The 18,533-nt window shown below is 48.3% G+C and overlaps 2 protein-coding genes across 8 annotated transcripts in view; both read right to left on the bottom strand.

Moving 5' to 3' along the window:
- MMP23B (matrix metallopeptidase 23B) overlaps positions 1–8,840 on the bottom strand; it is a 42,530-nt gene extending 33,690 nt beyond the window's left edge. The window contains exon 1 of one of the 2 annotated variants that reach the window (XM_048825209.2): positions 8,797–8,840. The gene's annotated coding sequence lies outside the window, so the exon portion shown is untranslated. Of the gene's footprint in view, positions 1–2,226; positions 2,904–8,796 lie in introns of those variants that run through there. The other variant, XM_048825210.2, reaches the window with a different exon arrangement.
- MIB2 (MIB E3 ubiquitin protein ligase 2) overlaps positions 3,748–18,533 on the bottom strand; it is a 108,181-nt gene continuing 93,395 nt past the window's right edge. For 4 of the 6 annotated variants that reach the window (XM_048825203.2, XM_075121210.1, XM_075121208.1 and 1 more), the window contains 5 exons: positions 17,147–17,377; positions 12,859–13,037; positions 9,663–9,847; positions 8,797–8,910; positions 3,748–6,943 (listed from right to left, as the gene is read on the bottom strand). In XM_048825203.2, the coding sequence (XP_048681160.1) occupies positions 6,702–6,943; positions 8,797–8,910; positions 9,663–9,847; positions 12,859–13,037; positions 17,147–17,377 (951 nt within the window). In that variant the 3' untranslated portion in view covers positions 3,748–6,701. The remainder of the gene's footprint in view (positions 6,944–8,796; positions 8,911–9,662; positions 9,848–12,858; positions 13,038–17,146; positions 17,378–18,533) is intronic. The other 2 variants (XM_048825204.2, XM_075121211.1) reach the window with 1 other exon arrangement.

The following is an 18,533-nucleotide window of genomic DNA, read 5'->3' as shown; positions in this document are numbered from 1 at the left end:
CACCCCAAGCCCCAGCCCGGTGAAAGTGAGTGAGGCTGGGGGAGAGTGAGCAACGGAGGGAGGAGGGTGGGGCCTCAGAGAAGCGGGGGAGGGCAAGGGTGTCTGGGTTGTGTGATTAGACAGTTGGCAACCTTACCCATCATAAACCTTAACAAAGATTCCTAAAAACCAAGGAGAGAAGACGGACCAGCTCTTCCTCCCACTAAGCCAAACTGACAATGAAGGGAGGCCCGCGCCTCATTCAGCGATTAGTTGGAAGAAATCAACATGCGAAACCAGTGTCAACTTATAAATTGCAGCCAAGATTTTCAAGTGACTAGCCATTTTTGGGTGTCCAACTTGGGACACCTTAAGAGGGCCCAGCTCTCAGAGGCAGAGTACTCTGCACTGTCTGAAAAAGATGTCTGAGACTGAGCATCCGGCAACCAAGGCACGCAAAACCACTAGTCATGTCTGACAATCTTTGCCTGGATTTTGTAAGCCAACATGCTCCTTTAGCTGTGGTAGAGAAAAACACCTTAAGAGCATTACAATGGTCCATTTTAAAAATTCCGTTATTTCCCCTCTTCATGCGGTTAGTCTACAGCGTGTGTTTATCTCAACTTGGGCAAATGAAATTAAAAAATATCAAAGAAGTCCGTTTCATTCTTGTTTATAATCATTTTCATGCTCACGATTTCAGAGCCATCCTATTTGGGTGGCAATTACTGCAGGGAAACGTGGATTCCTTTAGGAGGTGATCCTGCCAATGGTTAAGAGGAAGGATGGCAACTCAGGAGCTCTTGGTTCAGTTCCGTGTTCTGCCACAAACCCTGTGTGACCTTGGGCTTGTTGTTTAGTCTCTCTGTGCCTTAGTTCCTCGTCTTTAAAAAGGGGATACTAGCATTTCCCCACTGAGGACGAAAAGATCATGAGATGCTCAGATACTACCATGATGGGGGCCATGTAAGTACTTAAGTCAAGCATATTCGTAACTACGCATGTGAGGAGAACTGTTGATTTCACTGCAACATTGCTACAGGATCAAAGGCTTCTACAACATAATTTAAATTCCAATATAGACAGAACATCCATGGGAGCTTTGGTACTGGGTTTAAGCTTTGGTAAGAGCTTGCTTTTCCAAGCTCTAAATGTGGGAATAAATTTGAATCAGTAGGGCCGCTGTAATGCAACAAAAGACATTAGTTTTCTGGAAGAGACTGGAAACCTGACCTGAAATGTTGGTTAAAGGGGATTATATATAAATCTCATTAGGCTATAGCATTAATCTGTCTCAGCTGCTGTCTCTTATTTTAAGTCTTATACCTTAAAGATCCCAGTCTGGGATCTAATCTTTGCTGCCATTGCTGGAAGGTACGAAACAGCATTTCAAGGGAAGACAGGCAAATGCAGAGGCCTCAGAGAACAAGCAGGCAACCCCTTAACCCGTTCATCGGAGTGCCTGCAGGTCTTGTCTTGAGGCAGATAGATGGTAATAAACTGTATCTAACACAGAGTTCATCAGGATCTGTAGCCTTTGACTGAATAAAAGGCCACTGTGTGTTTTTTTGTGTTTAAATGGGTGCTGGCTCACTGGCTAAAGCGATTTAATTGACCCTTCTCGGTTTGTTACCACTTACATGATCAGCAGCAAAGTGGAATATACCACTCTGGGCCTAAACTGGCTCCTCCCATCAAACCCAACTGAATTTAGAGTGAGTGAGTGTGTGTGGAGTGGAGTGGAATTCCAATTCCCTACCCTAGTTCCACCCTAATTGGAAAGGTCTGGCTGTCTTAACAACTTCTTCAGACATGGCTCAAGTTGTCAGAAGTCTCGGGTGATTGATTTGGGTGCTCTTGAGCCCCTGACCCCACCCTTGGGTTCAGCCTTGGACCTGCCCCCTGGTAATCTCTAGCTAAACTGAATGCCGAGCCCAATCTCACCATCACTTCTTGGCCCATCTCTGCCTAGCGGGAGGAGTCCTCTTGTCATACATTAGAGATTCAGCCCCCACTGTCTCTGTCCTGGGGCTGTCTTGGACCCCTAGCAAGAAAATAGCCTTGCAGGCAGCCGGATGACCAGGCCAGCCAGGTAACCTAGCCTACCCAGCAACAAGTCTCCCCGAGTCAGCAGGGTCACCAACGGAGGCAAATCAGTGCTGGATTCCCTCTCCCCCCTAGCTACCTGGGGCCTCAGAAGCCCTCAGTTCAGCCCTGGCAAGGGGGCAGAGAGACCATAGCCCTTACCTAGTCCATCTCGGTCTCTTTCCTCCCAGAAATGCCTCAATCCTCCAGCTCCAATGGTTACTTCTTCTCCATGTTCTGAAGGAGCCTCACATGCAGAATGTCCCCTGTCCCTACTTCTCATCAGAATGACAACTTGCATTGCCGCAGGGCAGGGATTCAACAGCTGCACTGTTCCACAGACACAGAGCCCACCACGGATGTCGCTGGCCGATGCCAAGGTGCAGAGGTCGAAGGAGCCATCCCCACTTCAGCAGAAACCATTTGATGCTCTTTTAGGCAGGGCGGTATCTGCCTCAGTGCACTAGAGTCCTGGCTCTTCCATACACTTCTGCACACGCTCGTCAACCATCTCACCACTGCAACCGCCAAGCTATGGCAAGGAGCTCCACAGACATGCACGATGGCCTTTAAAATGGGTCGTGTGCTCAGGAAATGGATTCTGGGGGTGGACAGCTCAGACTCAGAGCTGATAAAAAAGCCAGGACAGTAATTCCAGAAAGCAAACCTGCATTTGACACGCAGCCTGGAACAGTATTTCAGAAACAGAAGTTTGCGCTGGGGAATTAACCCCCTGCTTGCCAGCGGAGCTGAATATGAAAAGTATTGTCTACCAACCCCATCCAGGTGAACCGATGGGGGTCTGGTATTAATGGGCCAATGCAATGATGTTCATGCTGCAGGGGGAGGACAGAGGTTCTATCAGGTAGTCAGGAATTGAGAACACATACCTTTTATGTAGCGCTTCCAATCTTCTGGAGTGCTTTATAAACCTTAATCAATTCTCACAACCCAATCATGCATTTTAGAGATGGAGAAATGGAGGCAGAGAGGTTAAGGGACTTGCCAAAGGTCCTGGAAAGAATCATCATCAGAGTTAGGAATAGAAGACCCAAGGATTCTTTGGTTTCAGTCCTGTGCTTAGATTGCTAGGTCCAAACCCTCTTGTCTATCTGAATCCTTCCTCTGCCATCAAACGTCGCTTAGGGAATCTGCCTTTTCCAAGTCAAACCCTGGCCTTTGATAATCAGTCTTAGGTCTTCCTAATGGAAAAACAATCTTGATTTCTGGCCAACTGTGAATAACTTGATTATTTTTCCTAAATGGCAGGAAAGGCTGGATAAACTGATTTCCTCAAACCCCTCTGAAAAGCCACTTAGAAGATCTTCCTATCTTAAAGCACCGCCGAAAGAGGGGAATGAGTGAAAATTGTACTGACTGCAGTCTGGTTCAAACTTTCAGTATAAGCCTACCAAATATAAGAGACTGGAAAATGGTAAAAATCTCTGCTCAGATTTCTTATTGAAGACTAAACCAATGGCAGGAAATTAATTTTATTGCTCCCTGGAATCCACCTATAAAAAGATACCCATAGCTCTAAAGCACAGACCATACCAAATTCCACCTCCACTCTGGCAACACAAAGGGTCTTGATCTATGCACAAGATCTGAAGAGCCTGGAAGGAAATTTTCATTGAGAAACCATTAAAGTTGGAGAAACAAATAAAAAATTAAAAGAGGGAAAACAGGAAAAAAAATTTTATTTGCTGCAAAATGGAAAGACATTTTCTCTGCAGCAGCTATGCACCTTGAAGGTTGAAGACTCTGTATTCTCACTACAGACAGCTCCCTATTTTCACAGGCCCAGCAGTGATCCAAGATACCTTCACCTCGGGCACAAAGAACTTTTTTTTAAAAAAGCCAAGAAGTCAGAGATCCGATGCATCCTTTTCTGTGTACGCTGACAAAGTCCAGCATCAGAGTCTTCAAGATGAGTGTGACAGAAGCTGCACGATATGCAGTCCCCCAAGCAGCACAAACAGACGTCTGACATACAGGAGAGTGCATTGGTTTGTTTTTCCTTTTGTCAAATGCATTGGTGGTTGCTGCAGCAGAGGCATACTTTTGAAAATGTCCTTTTAATGCTTAGTACCATATTGGATTTAAGTACAGCCTGTAAAATCATTAATTTACAGCAGAGAGCAGTAAGAGCAGCGGTCACTGATTGGATAGACTCTGACAGTATTGTACTTTGAGGACTGTAAAGCTTATTTTAATTACAAAGGAGATGCCTAGCACTCTTGATGTTATTTTTCCCCTAACTCTTCAGACTGATTTGGGACCAGCATTCTGATTTAGGGCCTGATTCAAAATCCACTAAAATTAATGGAAAAATTCCTCTTGGCTTTAATTGGCTTTGGATCAGGCCCTGATAGGGACAGCGTCAGGTTCAAAGAAATCAGATTATTATTATTATTATTATTATTATTATTATTATTTTTAAATGAAAAATGTTCTGACCCATCTTAATCACACCTTAGATTATTAAAGAATTTTGGAAAGTCCATGGTGGAGTTTTCAGATGATCTTAGCACTGGGCTAACCATTCCCACTGAACTCCACAGCAGAACTCCCACTGCATTCAGTGGGAGCAGAGTCAGGCCAACAGGAAGTCCTTATGAAAATCCAACTGTAAATGTACTTCATGCTGTTACATGTGGATTATTTGCTTTCGGCATTTGTCCAAGCTTGGACAATAAAAACAAGGCTCGTCAATGTCACTTTTCTTTACAGAGGAGTCCCATTTGGCCATATTCTATCACTCTTACGGTGAGTAGCAACTTACTTCATAAACAGCCCCATTGCACTGAATGGGATTACTTGAGGCATCAAGTACCACTCAGAGGCAACGCATGGGGGTGGGGTGGGGGACATGGGGACCACGGGCCCCGCCCAGATTTTCTGCTTGGCTTGCACTGAGCATGCTCAGTTACACTGCTGAAACCGGCTGTACCTCTCATCATCGGCAGGCACTGGTAGTCTCTGGTACCACTTCCTATGAGAAAGGGTAATAGAAGATGGACATTCATAGTCGTTTTCACTTAGAACGACGCAGCAAACACAAAGAGGGGAGTGTTTGTTTATTAGAAAATCTGTTTTCTTGGGAATAAAATATAGTTCTTGAAACCTATGTCTTAGTTTTGTCAAAGCTTATTTTTACAAATAATCTACATTTGGGGGTTAAATGTGACCCAAGATTGTACCTTTGCCTGGGAAAGAGCACAGACATTGTAATAAACTCGACTGAGAAAGCATTCTGAGATATTATCCGTACCAAGTGGGGACTGTGACATAAGAATTTCCTGGAACACTATGGCGTTACTACTAGGCAATATGTATTCCTGTAACCACTACACACGCACAAGGATTCAAAACTAATTTGAATCCTTTGCCACCCCTTTGGTAATGAACGAATTTAAGAAAGAAACGCTGTGTTCCAGTTGATTTTATGCACTGCTTTCTAGGTATAAGAAAAGATTATACTGGTCTGCAGCATAACTGCATAGAACAAAGCTACATACAACACACACAGGGGAGCTCCTCAGGGAGACACCCTGAGAACCTTGTCACAGGTACGGGTGAGAGTTCACAGGATGGTGCTTCTTCCCAAATCAACTGGTTGGAAAACATGATGCAGTTGGAATCGAGCTGACCCCAGGATTTACACTATTGTTCACACAATCCTATTAATGTTCTATGGAATATAAGGGTCCTATTTTAATAAATTTTTCTGCCAAACAGAAAGAGAAAAACAAATTTCCTCTCCTCTGCCTTAGTCGTATTTTATTTTATATTTTTACATTTTGGTTGGAATATTTGACACCTGCCTTTGGCATTATGGGTAAAAAGCTCAAGAGTCTCTGGAATTATGGCTGCAAAAAAAAGGTAGATTGCTGGCAGAAGAATGTCACTTAGAGGTCAAAAATACGTGCTGCAACAATGATTTCTTCAGTAAATGTTCACTACTTTATCTCTAAGGCACACGCTCTCTCTCTCTCTCTGGGAACATGTCAGTTCCAGACTCCTCCCACCTGCCCAAATCCAAGTACCTTGTCATGCCCCAAAGGCTTGGTTCTGAGAACACATTGTCTAACTAGCGTCCCCCACAACTGACAACCCTGCGGGAGAGCCGGGGCAGTGCCTGATCCCACTGGATAGCGCCTTGTGTGAAGTGCGAAAGTATTGCTTTGCCACAGCCTGCCGGGGAATGAGAAGGACTGGGCCGCAGCCTGTCCTGCCAGAGCTGCGTAAGGCTGCAAATCAGACGCTGCAGAGAACTAGACAAGAGCGGGACAGCCTTTGAAATGTCTGCACATGAAAGCACTCTTTCCAGGCGCTGATTTCGTAGCCCCTCCAGTCGTCAGCATAAAGCACGGTGGCATCCGGTCAGCATTCCGCCTGGCGCCATCCATGCTGGGAGAGGAGCACAGGGCGGGAGGGCTGGTTCCCCACAAGCTTGGTGGCTCGCTCTCATTATGGGGAGAGCGTTTCCCCCACGACTGACTCTTGTGATTTACGTTCCCCCTTTCAGGATGGCTTCACAGTCAGACAAACACAGTGGATGGGTCATGATTCTCAACTAAATGGATGCACAAAGGGAGAAGGAAGGTAGGAGCGGGAGGGGAGGGCGCAGATCCTCAGACGAAGATCTGAATCCTGTCCCGGATAGCCTGCCTGCAGATGGGGCAGACAGTCAGGGCCTCGCTGCACTCAAGGCAGGAGCCATGTCCGCACTGGAAGACCAGTTTGATCTGGTTGTCGATGCAGATCGGGCAGGTGATGCGCTCCTCCATCTGGCGGTAGCGGCTCTGCAGCTCCTCCATCAGCTTCCGCTGGTCAGTGGACTCGGCGCTGGGGCTGCACTCCACCTCTGTGCTGTCTGTGGGGAACAGGAAGCAAGTTAGTGGCTGGGGACTCTGCCTATTTCCTCCGCAAGCACCTTCCAATGCACTCCCTGTCTAGACAGTTTGAGAAGTAAGAGGTAAGTATTTTGTGAAAGGGTGGCCAGTGCTTCTCTCTCCTTTGGCTTGTGCGGAATTGTTAAGGGGCATATAAATTGTAGTCTGAGATGCACATCCTCCCACATCATTCCAGAAGCAGCTGCCACTACCTGGAAGTAGAGAAAAGTGCAATGCTAGCAAAGAGCTGGGCACGCTGCTCCTCAGTAACTGGTCTGCGACGTGTTATGGCACTGCATGCCCTCGCTACGCTGAGTTTAAATTCCTGTCTGCAGTACTGTGTCAGCTCTCTGCTCTAGCTTTTCAGGCTATAGATTCAGAGCTGTGAAAGTTGGTAGAGAGCATTGTGATCTCCTGCACAACACAAGCCACAGAATTCAAGAGGGTGATTTAATTCTCCTTATGTGCAAAGTTCAACAGAGCAGAACTTGTAGAGATACTTGGTTCTAATTCAGATGAGATGAAAGAGCTCCGTGTACTAGGCAAATTCCAGCTGGGGTAAATAAATTCCATCTGCTTTCAGCTAGAGATAATACTATTCACATTCTGTTCCTAAACAACTAGGTCATGTTGCTGTGTGCTTTTAAACAGATGCCCTGATTCACCCCAGAGGCGGTTGCATTCCAGTGGTGGGTGAAGTGACCACATCAGTTCAGTTTGTAAGGAATTTTTAGGATGAAGTTAGGGATAAATGGTGACGATGGTGTGGCCCAAGCCGGCTGACATCCTGCTGATATGCTCAAAAGCCTGACTGCTGCAATGGACTGGAATCTTCGCAGAGATTCCAACTCGGGAGGGCAGAGCCATTATATTTTCCTGTATTCTATATGGCTGAAGAATGCAGCAACAACAGGGCACTCCTGCCTATGGATGCTCCTAGGGAGGATTTCTGCCCTGGCCAGCTCTGTACATCTATATCATGTGACAGATTCTTGGCTCCTCTATACTTCTGTTGAGGCAACCAGCTGGCATCAGGCCCATTTGCAAGATCACAGCCTGGTGCCACCCAAGTGAGCAGCAGCATGTTTGTCTTCAGTGACCTCTGCCAGAGGGGTGCAGAAACATCCACTCCCACATGTCCTGTTTGCCAGTGCTGCAGCAGGCGACATGGGTGAACACCATGGCTAGCAGGAGTCTGCTGCCCCATGGCATGGAACCAGCATGCAGCCTTCATTACAGTATTATTCCCTGTGCAGGAGATTGAATTCTGGGAATGAAAGGCACTCTCTGTATAAAACTGCGGCAATCCAGGCTAAGGTAGGAGAGGAATTCCATCAAAGCAGTCAAACCTAACTGCCCTGGGACTAACCGCAACCCCGCTTACTTGGCTCCCATAAGTGGACTTAGGTTAAAATGCCTTTAAAGCACAAGGGCAAAGCTAGGCTCTTGCATGTTACAAGCTTTCCTGGATCACAAATTTCCACCATGAAGTCACTTCTGGTGCAAAGAGCTGGACGGACGGACCTGGAGACAGATGTCTGCTATCGATTCACAGCACAGGCTGTGGCAAGGCAAACACACACTGCCCTGCCAACGGGGCCCCTGTGCTGGCCTGTAACAACTGCCTCTAAAGAGGAAAGACAGTTCACCCGTGGCTTCTCTGCTGAGACTAGCTGTGGGGTGATTACTGTGAGAGCGCTGCAAGACAGACTGAGAATGTCTTCCCCAAGCTAATTTCACCGAGATCAAGCAGTCATCTGTCGGGCTGTAGCCTAAACAAACATTCAGCGGGGCCTTTTCTATTCAAAGCCGTGGACAACAAGAGCAAACCTACCTTGCTTGAGTTTTTTGGTTATTGTCACTTGACATTTGATGCACTTCTTCATCCTCCTGGAGCATTCTACCGGGAGCGGGAGAAGAAGAGAGATTTCAGCTAACCCCAGTGGTGCTTGAATGAGCCCAAAAGCAAAGAGGATACACAAGGACATCACATTTTTAAACCATCCAAGAATCACCTGGACTGTAAGAGACTGTCTTTGCCTGCATGGAGCTGAGAACGCTGACTTCTCCCTGAGTTACATGCTGGTCCTACGCTTCAGCTACATGCTGGTCCACGCTTCAGCTGCCCCTTCCCTAGAGTTACACATGCAACAGCCCAACACTTGAGCAGCTGCGTTACCACAATGGCCATTATAAACCCTGCCCCTACCCCCCAGACTCAAATCCCTGCAGAGCAGCTGCAAAATGGTCCCGTATTCTGACACGAACAGATGGGGCTCTCTCACTTGTTCCTAACCAAAGTCTGCGGCCAGACGGAGGGACCCGGCTGAGATAACAGACTTGCTGATCTGTTAATACGATTCAAAGGGAAACAGAAGACGACAGCCAGAGGGGGTAGGGGTGAAGGTGGGGGAATCCCTTGGAAGTGGTTTTGCTGGAGAAAACATTGCTGGCTGGAACTGGACCGTCCGCCACTTCCTTCTAAACCATCCAGGGCAGCTGCAATGGGTCCCAATCCAGCAGCACAGTGGGAGCTTCCATGACCAGACCCTAGGGTGTCGCATCTAAAAGGCCATTGCAGGAATTGCCCTGGGGTTGCTCTGGTGAGCACCCAACAGTCCCATCCCAAGATGCTCCCCAGACAAGCAGAATGGGGAGGTGGAGTGAGCACTGGCAAAGGAACCAACGGGAGCGACCTACCTTCACACACGATGCTGTGCTGGCATGGGATGAAGTGAATGAGCAAAGCCAGCTCAGAACAAACCAGGCATTCGGAAGGGGCCGCCATGCTGGCCACGCTGAGGTTGGTCATTGTGTTGGGGGTGGTGTGCACTCTGTGCAGGCGGTAGGTCACCACAGAGCCGTCTGAAGAAATCTGCTCATCCCTGCAACCACCACATAGAATTAGCGTCCTCGCTGGCTGGAGCAACACCCCGCACACAGAAGGCAGCTCAGCAGCTCTCCCCAATGGCCTTATCACGGCAGGGACGGGTATGGGGAAATGCTTCAGAGCCAGACAACGGGCCAGATCCACAGCCGGCGCAAGTCTATGAAGCTCCATTGACCTTGACAGAGCTCCCTTTGTTTACGTCAGCGGAGGATCTAGCCCAAATGCATGAGGGGGAGTGAAAGATATTTGTGCAGGATGTAACACTTCTTATGGATGAGGACAGCGGGCCCCTGCCAGTACAGCCATCAGAAGTGCAAAGTCAGCGAGCTGGGATATTTAGAAAAGGCCTTTGATTACACTGCTCTCGTAAGCACGTGGGACAGGCCTGACCTCAGTGCCTACATCTGAACCCCAGAGAGTCTGGATTCTGAGCCGGACCCTGACCTCAATGGTGTGACTCCTGAATCCACAACATTCACCGTAACTTTGGGAAAGTCTGGATTCAACTCCACAGTCAAACTGCATAGACCCCCTATAGATTTGGATTCTTGTCTGGAATCTCAGTGCAACTTTGTGGAGCCTAGATCATGACACCCTTGAGCTTTGGGGAAGATCCTGAGGCAAGTACCACCAATACCGCCCACCTCAGCTCTGTGTTGGCACAGAAAACAAAGACAGGCTGGTTTTGGTATAGATGAAGCCTGCCCTTAATTAAATCTGCCCCTCCATCATTCTGGAGCAGTTGCCGAGTACAAAGGACGTAACGTAAATCAAAGGAGTTACTGAACTGGTAAACACCATCTGTCTTTTTCACACAGCATTATTTAAACTTGACAGGTCTAAGATGGCATCTGTCACACGATGAGCCACTAAATCGTACTCAAGTTCCCATGCAGAAGACGCAGAATTGTTCGGTTAACCCCTTGGCGTCTGATTCTTTCTGTGCTTCTCCAATAGCCAGCTACCATTCTAGCAGACACTAACGGCATGGATGCTCTTTCCTAGTTATCCTGTATGTATCTAGCAGTGTGCGAATGGAAGGGGCCAGGGAAGGAACAATCATGTTGCTGATGGAGTCTACCCATCTTGGGATACTGCTAAGTCACCCCCTCTGAAGAGGATTCCCCCCTCCCCCTTTTTGAATGCACCAAATTCAAAGCATTTTCATGGGGGGAAATGTTCCCTAACCGCTTATTGGGTTTTATTACACACAAACATGCTTCCCCTGTTCTCCATTGAGCCAAGCTAATCGAGCAGAGGGAAGAAAGTGGATACATGCTAAATCACAAAACCAAGGAACTTCACAGATTATACGAAAATGATCCCAAACCCTAAACATTTACCGAACCCTTGCTCCTCTCCAGAGGTTGGGGATGCAAATAAGTAGGACCCTACTAAATTCACGACCACGAAAAATGTGTGTCAGACCCTGAAATCTGGTCTCCTGCCATGAAATCTGGTCTTTTGTGTGTTTTTACCCTGTACTATATGGATTTCATGGGGGAGACCAGCTTTTCTCAAATTGGGGGTCCTGACCCAAAAGGGAGTTGCAGGAGAGTCACAAGGATATTTTAGGGGGGTTGCAATATTGCCACCTTTACTTCTGCGCTGCCTTTAGAGCTGGGCACACGGAGAGCGGCGGCTGTTGGCGGGGTGCCCAGCACCCCACCAGCAGCGGTGCAGAAGTAAGGGTGGCAATACCAGACCATGCCACCCTTCCTTCTGTGCTGCTGCTGGGGGCGGCTCTGCCTTCAGAGCTGGGCTCCCGGCCAGCATCTGCTGCTCTTCAGCTACTCAGCTCCGAAGGCAACGCCGCCGCCAGCAGCCATGGAGAAGTAAGAGTACCGCAACCCCCCCCCCCCCCCAACAACCTTGCGACCTCCCACCCTTGCCCCAAACTCCTTTTTGGGTCAGGACCCCTACAGTTACAACACTGTGAAGTTTCAGATTTAAATAGCTGAAATCATGAAATTTAGTACTTTAAAAATCCTATGACCATGAAATTGACCAAAATAGACCGTGAATTTGGTAGGGCCCTACAAATAAAATAGAATTCTGATGACAACCACCTGTAGTTTCAGGTCTGACGTGCCAAAACCCAAACAATGAGGTTTTGCAGAACTGGAACCAAAGGCCAAGCCATTTTTGATGTTGTTCTCCCTGTGGGTGTATCAGACAGATTTGCTCATCTGTTTCACTTATCAATTTAAAGATGGACATTGTCCAGCTACAGGGGCTTCCAGAACCCACCCTTTACATGGCATTTGGGGTTCACTGCCTTCTGTACTTTGCTTGGATCCTGTAATTAGCAGATTAAGAGTGAAACAAATCCCAGAACTGCACTGCAAGATAGAGGTCAGCTCCAGTGATTCGATGTTCAGAGACCAATAGGGTGAAATTCACCTCTGTGCAAAGAGCCCAGGTAAGCGGTGCCCAGGCCCTGTTACAGGGCCAAATGACATCCCATCCTGCAGTAAGAGGCTGGGAGGCTAACATGCTGCTGAGTTTATCCAAGTGTAGCTAGTCGGCTACATCCTTCTCTATGAGCTGCAGAGGACATCCTGGAACCCAGCAAGAAGCTGGAAACACATTGCCAGCAGCCCCCAAACAGGAGAGGCTCAGACCTCGTAGAGCTGTTTTGCTGGTCTAGCTTATACCAGTTCCCCAAATGAAACAAACAAGGGCTTTTTTGCCAGCATAAATGTGTCTACACTAGGGCTTTTGGCAGCATAACTACATGGGAAGTGACGTAGCTATACCAGCAAAACTTTTAAGCTTAGGCCAGGCCCCCAGACTGGCATCAGAGAGATGTCAAAGGCTGGGACCGACCACCAGCCAGTTCTCCTAGAAGACACCGATTCTGCAAGGCATTCACATAAGATCAGTTTCTACAGAAGTCAATAGCAGCTGAAGGTACCCCACACCCTGCAGAGCAGACTAAGAGGGTCTGGCATGGCTAGCACCTATACATTTGGGGTTAGGAAGTGGTCACACTGTGTAGCCTACCTGAATTTCTGGGAAAAGTTCTTGACGATCTGGACTATCCTTCCATCTGCAATGAGATCCAGGGGAGACTTTCCCCTGTGGTTGGCGTAATTAATATCTGCTCCTTCCTGTGCTAGGTAACACGCAATCGCAGCACCAACGTTCAGCTCTACATTTCCAAGGAAGCCGGAAGCCTGGAGCTAAAAGAGGGGGAGAAAGTCTCTGTTAAGGCACTCAGAAACCTGGCTATGGGTCAGACCCTAGAAAACCAGCCTCAGTTCTCGGGCTTGCAATTTGCAGGTGCAAAGAGCTGCGGGTGTAATTTTGCACCCCTTATCTGTGAACACAATCAGATACTTGGACATCTAAGTCACATACTTATTTTTACTACAGTAGTGCCTAGAGGCATCAGCCACGACCGGGCCTCATTGTGCCAGGTGCTGTACATTCTTGTAGTAAGAGATATTCCCTGCTCCACAGAGAGTGATCTAAACAGATGAGACAGACAAAAGGTGCGAGAAAGGAAGGATTATCATCCTCACGTTAGAGGTGGGGACCTGAGGCACAGAGAAATTAAAGTGACTCAACCAAGGTCACACAAGAAGTCCGGAAATTGAACGCTGATCTCCTTAGTCCCCAGTCCAGTGTGTTAACCACAAGGCCTTCCAATCTCTCTCAGTTACCCTGCCCATAACTTACACATACAATTTTTCAGACATAAAACTAGTGACTCATTTAGTGCCAGGCTGAAGAGCAGGGTCTAACTGTTGGTATTTGCAATTTCCAACACAATAAAGGAGAAGGAGGAGGAGTGTGCGTGTTACAGGGAGAAAACCACAACAGATGGCTCATTAATTTGGCAATAGCTTATAAAAACTGACACACAGCAAGGCACCTAAGCTCTGCACTACTCTAATGAGACATGAGGGTAAGGGAAGGAAGCAGCCTGGTCAAATCCATCCATGTCAAGATGAGACTAAAGTATAGGGAGGACAGTGTTGTTGTTAAGGCATGGGACTGAGACTCAGGACACCAGGGTTGTATTCCTGGCTCTGCCACCAGGTCACTTTTCATCTTGGGAAAACCGCTTCCCCACTGCCCACTGGGCCTCAGTTTCCCCACCTGTGAAATGGGGATAATAGCTGATGCAGAGAAGGCTCCATTTGTTAAATTTGTGAAGATGCTAGCTGGTTTTGTAAAAAATGAAACACGAAGTGCCAATTTCACACACCCCAACAGCCATTCTATTTTACAACTCTGCCAGCAAGACCCAACTTTGCTTTGCCTTTCTATGCTGCACTGAAGTCAGAGAGCTAAATTCAGAGCATGTCTGAGTGGCACCAGATTAGGCTGGCAGGCTATCAGTCAGTTTGTTGAGCTTGAAGGTTTGCTGCAGATAAGTCCAATGATACAAGTCTGATCTGCTTCACCGAGAAGCTTAAAATATGGAAATGTAATTCAGCTCTGGGGATTCCCTGGGGGTTTGGCCTGGAGACTTATCAGAACAGCCTGATAACAGAGGAAGTCTGTGCTGTATCCCATCCTCCACCCCAACCTCTTCCACTTGACCCTTGTTCTGCCACCAATTCCTTTTGTATTTTGATCTTAAGGCTCTTGGCAGAGCTAGTCCCAGCGCAGGCAAGCAGGATTTCCCCCTCCCACCTGCTGCTCTGATGGCCAAGCTCTCAGCTGCAGGCCTCCTGAGATTAGACGCCTGGGCCTCCTGGGAGCAGAGACAGGTGACGAAGCTGCATTGCACAGAGGCAGCACAAACATATTTCCATTACAAGGTACATTAAAGACACTACATTAAAGCTTCAGGGATGAATAGTTAGTGGATGGAGTCCCAAGTGGCGGCTATGTAGGGGGAGGGGAACAGGGAAGGTCCCTGCCTTCTTAGATTATTGAATGCACCATTGCATCCCAGGGGAATATCCACTGGTTGGCCCAGTAGGTCATGTGCATGCTGCAGAACTGAAAGGACTATCTGAATCTCAGCACACTCCAGCCTCCAGTTAGCAGCGGGTAATGCCATCTGCTAGCCCACCTGAAATGAATGCAGGGATCTCAGCCCAGGCCCCAGCAGAAAGGCGTCCATAGCACAGAAACCACCACTGCTATTTGCACCCTACTTGCCAGTCACAGCACAGAGGCCAGGACTGAATGGGTCACTGAGACTAAATTGCCCCCCATGCCTGGGCGATGGTGCCCCCTCCATGCTAGAGCTAGGCACGTTAATAGCTAGGGGGAAGTGCATATGGGAGGCTAGCCTGGGCTGCTGGGTGCGTACCTATTCTGCAAACAGAGGATGTTATTTGACAAGGGCTTTACATCAGGCCCTATAAACTTAAGAGTGGAAGGAGTTGTACATTTAGGCTGAGACTGTCAAAGCCCCCGGAGGACACAATCCAATTAATAGTAATGGGAACTGGGCATCCAAAACCATTAAGATAGCTTTGAAAAATCTCTGCCTGCAGTATTAACTCCTAGGGCCTGCAGCATGGCAGTCCCAAAAGCTAGTCAGCCTCTGTAAAAAGAGCTCAGCGAGTTACTAGAAACCTGCCTGTTCTGCAGCCACCTTTGCTCATGTTCCCAGACTGGTAGAATAAAGAGTGAGGAATGATTGACAGACTGCCTGCGACTAGCAAAAAGTGGGGATGCTGGGGCTGGGCTCTGATTACCGAATCAGCAATCATCCTCTGCCCTGCTGGGGGGACCTATTTGTGCCTCCTGTACCACCCACTGGCATCATCAGTTCTTGCAATCAAAGCTGGTGCCATGGCTTACAGCAAGCTAATGAACGGAAGAGGTGGAATTTTCAGAGCAGATATGGGTAGGATGGGGCAGGGGGGAGGGGGGGAACAGGCAGTTTGACGCACTGTGTGCAGAACTGAATTATACTGATTTGTTGGTTTTCTAATCATTGTAAATTGCGTTTGAATTTGATGTCAGATTTTTAATTTGTCAAATTATCTTTGCACTGGAATAATTCTCAACTCACCCAGATTGCGTGCACTTGGTATTTGCCCACACAGCTTCCGCTGTAAATTGGCACACAAGTGTAGATGTACGTAAACAGGTGATGGAGTAGTTTGAAGGGCTAATTTTATGCTGACATGCCCGGCTAAGCTTCCAATAGCTGACGTGCCCTGGCCCCTCTATTTGAGGCCTAAGGATTGAGTTTTCCTGAGTTCAGATTGAACGTGAAATTCAGCCCTGGAGCAATTACAACTGAAGTCAGCCATGTGACACCAGGGACAAGTTTGGCCCAGAGAGAGAGCAGGCATGCTGAAAAGCAGCTTTTCCACTGTACTCGTGGCCTTGCAGGATAACGGCTCCTGAGGTCTGGTTGGGGGTGCCCCGCAACGTTCCCCGCTCCTAGCGTGTGTTTGTTTTGCAAGCGGGAACTGTAAAAGGGAAGCCTCCAGGCCTTCAGAGCATGCGCCAACAAGGACTATAGCAAGAGGTGGAATGCTGGGAAGCAATTACTTCAGTCTCCAGCTCCTCCTCACAGAGGGGAACGGGAGATGGGGGAAAGACGTGAAACAGCCACACTCCTCTGCTCAAATTCTCACACCTTTTGCCCCAAACAGAGTGAAATCAATGATTGGGGGGGGGGGGGGGGAAGGGAGAGGGGAGTAGGCATGATTCTGGCACCATTGACAGTAATGAGTGTGTTGCCATTGACTTCAGTGGGCCAGGATTTTACCCTTTATAGAGTTCAACAGGCAGTACGTGATACTCTCTCTCATGCCCCTGGATGGAGCTAAGGTGACAGATGAAAACTACCTCTTGCTTGGATACGACGTAGTCCCCCTGCCACATGCACACGGTGTCTTGTTCCCTACCCAGCTACTTTCACACCGTGCAGGTCAATTGTCCTTATGTTCTTAGTACCATCCAACAGGAAAAGTGAGCCAGTGCAGCACCGTCTATGAACTAAGGCCAGGACTCCTGGCTCTGCTACTGGGGCCCAGCCACTTCCCCTCTCTCTGCCCCATCTGTAAAATGGAGAAAGGGATACTGATGCAGCTCTTGGGGGCACGATGGGGGAGTTCACGTCCGAGAGCCAAGTATCATAGGACTCAGAGATAGAAAAAGGCCCCTTCGGTCACATCCAGCCCTTCTCCCCTTGATCAAGGCTGGGTCATTCCCTACAAACACATTCCCAAGTGCTTAGTACAGCCTGGTTTAAAAGGACTCCACCATTTCCCACTGGAGACTGCCGCCCACCCTAACCGACTGTCCATGGCCCTTCCAACGTCACAAGGCACTTCCCTGAAGCGGCGCTGTTCCCTCTCTCTCTCACCTTGGAAAAGAGGGACGGTCCCTCCCCACCTTCCTGTTCCTCTGCCATGATTGACATCAGTTGCTGCCGTTCTAAGACAATGTGCATGGCTGTGTCTCCGTCCTCGTCCTCGGCGTTGACATCGCTGCCTTCGCGTACCAGCAGCTGCACCAAGTCCATGTGCCCCTGGGTGACTGCCAGGTGCAGGGGAGTCTGGTTCCGGCTGTTCCTGAGGTTGACATCACAGCGACCCTTAAAGGGAGAAAAACACTAAGTGGAGAAATAGTGGCAGAGTCCCAGGAACACCCCCATTGAACACTAGTTTCATGGCACAGGGAGAAGACCTGGACTATCAATTCCATCCCCATGCAAGTGCAGTGTAGGGGGGATCCAAAAGGGGGCAGCAAAGGGATCCTACTTTTCATCCTTGCCCCAAGGTCCAGAAAGCCTCGACAGTCAGGAGATGCAGAGGTTATTGCAAGGGAACAAGTGCATGGGAATTTCCTCCTGGCTGGTAATGATCTGGAGGTGACAGCTAGTAAATTACTTGACACCTGCAAACTGAAGGCCTGGAACAAGTCCAGACAGTCACGGACCAGCTCCTAAACTCAACAAAGCAAGACTGATTCCTTGTTGTTTCTTTTGCTTCGGTTTCCCTCAAGGACTCAGACCGCTGAAGGAGTAATAGGAAAATCTCTCTAATGCCAGGATACAGGATGCAGCAAACACGCAGCTAGCCTCTCCTGAAAGGATACCCTATTAGAAGGCTCAACAGTCATTTTGCCAGCACTGGGTCTGCAGAGGACAGTGCTGGCTAGGAGTCAGAATGCACTTTAAATTGAAGCTGGGTTAGCAGTGGGGACTACACCAGACATAATAAAATCACCTTTATACTTTGCATTACACAGTGCCCCCTAGGGATCTCTGTGGCAACAAATATTGATTAATAAAGCTACTGCATCCCTGTGAGGCAGAGGTACCCACCATTGCAGAGGTGGGGAAACAGAGGCCAAGCACAACAAATCAGAGTCTGAAACAAAACCCAGGAGTCCTGAACTCCAGCCACCACTTTCTCCAAAGCTGGAACTAGATCCCAGGGTTGAAACTCTGGCCCCACCAAAGTCAACAGCAAAACTCCAATTTACTTCCCAACTTCTGGTCCCCTACTTTCACCACTAGAGAATATTGTCCTGAGGGGCAGGAGTAGCACCTTGAAATCAGGGCTCCTAGTCCCCTTTGATCCAAGCTATGATACTTCACTCCTAGCCAGAACCTGCAGCAGTTGCCCTAGTGATTCCTAGTCCCTCTGCTCTACGCTCTGGACACCGCCCCCTTCCTTTTAGACTCACACCTTTTAGACTCACACTCCTTTTAGAACTGGCGATGACCCGAAACATGAACTTGCCAC

The sequence above is a fragment of the Caretta caretta genome, chromosome 18 (assembly GCF_965140235.1).
Source record: "Caretta caretta isolate rCarCar2 chromosome 18, rCarCar1.hap1, whole genome shotgun sequence".
In the NCBI taxonomy this organism is placed as follows: domain Eukaryota; kingdom Metazoa; phylum Chordata; order Testudines; family Cheloniidae; genus Caretta; species Caretta caretta.
The sequence above is the reverse complement of the archived record's forward strand: the minus strand, read 5'-3'. Positions and strand labels throughout refer to the sequence as shown.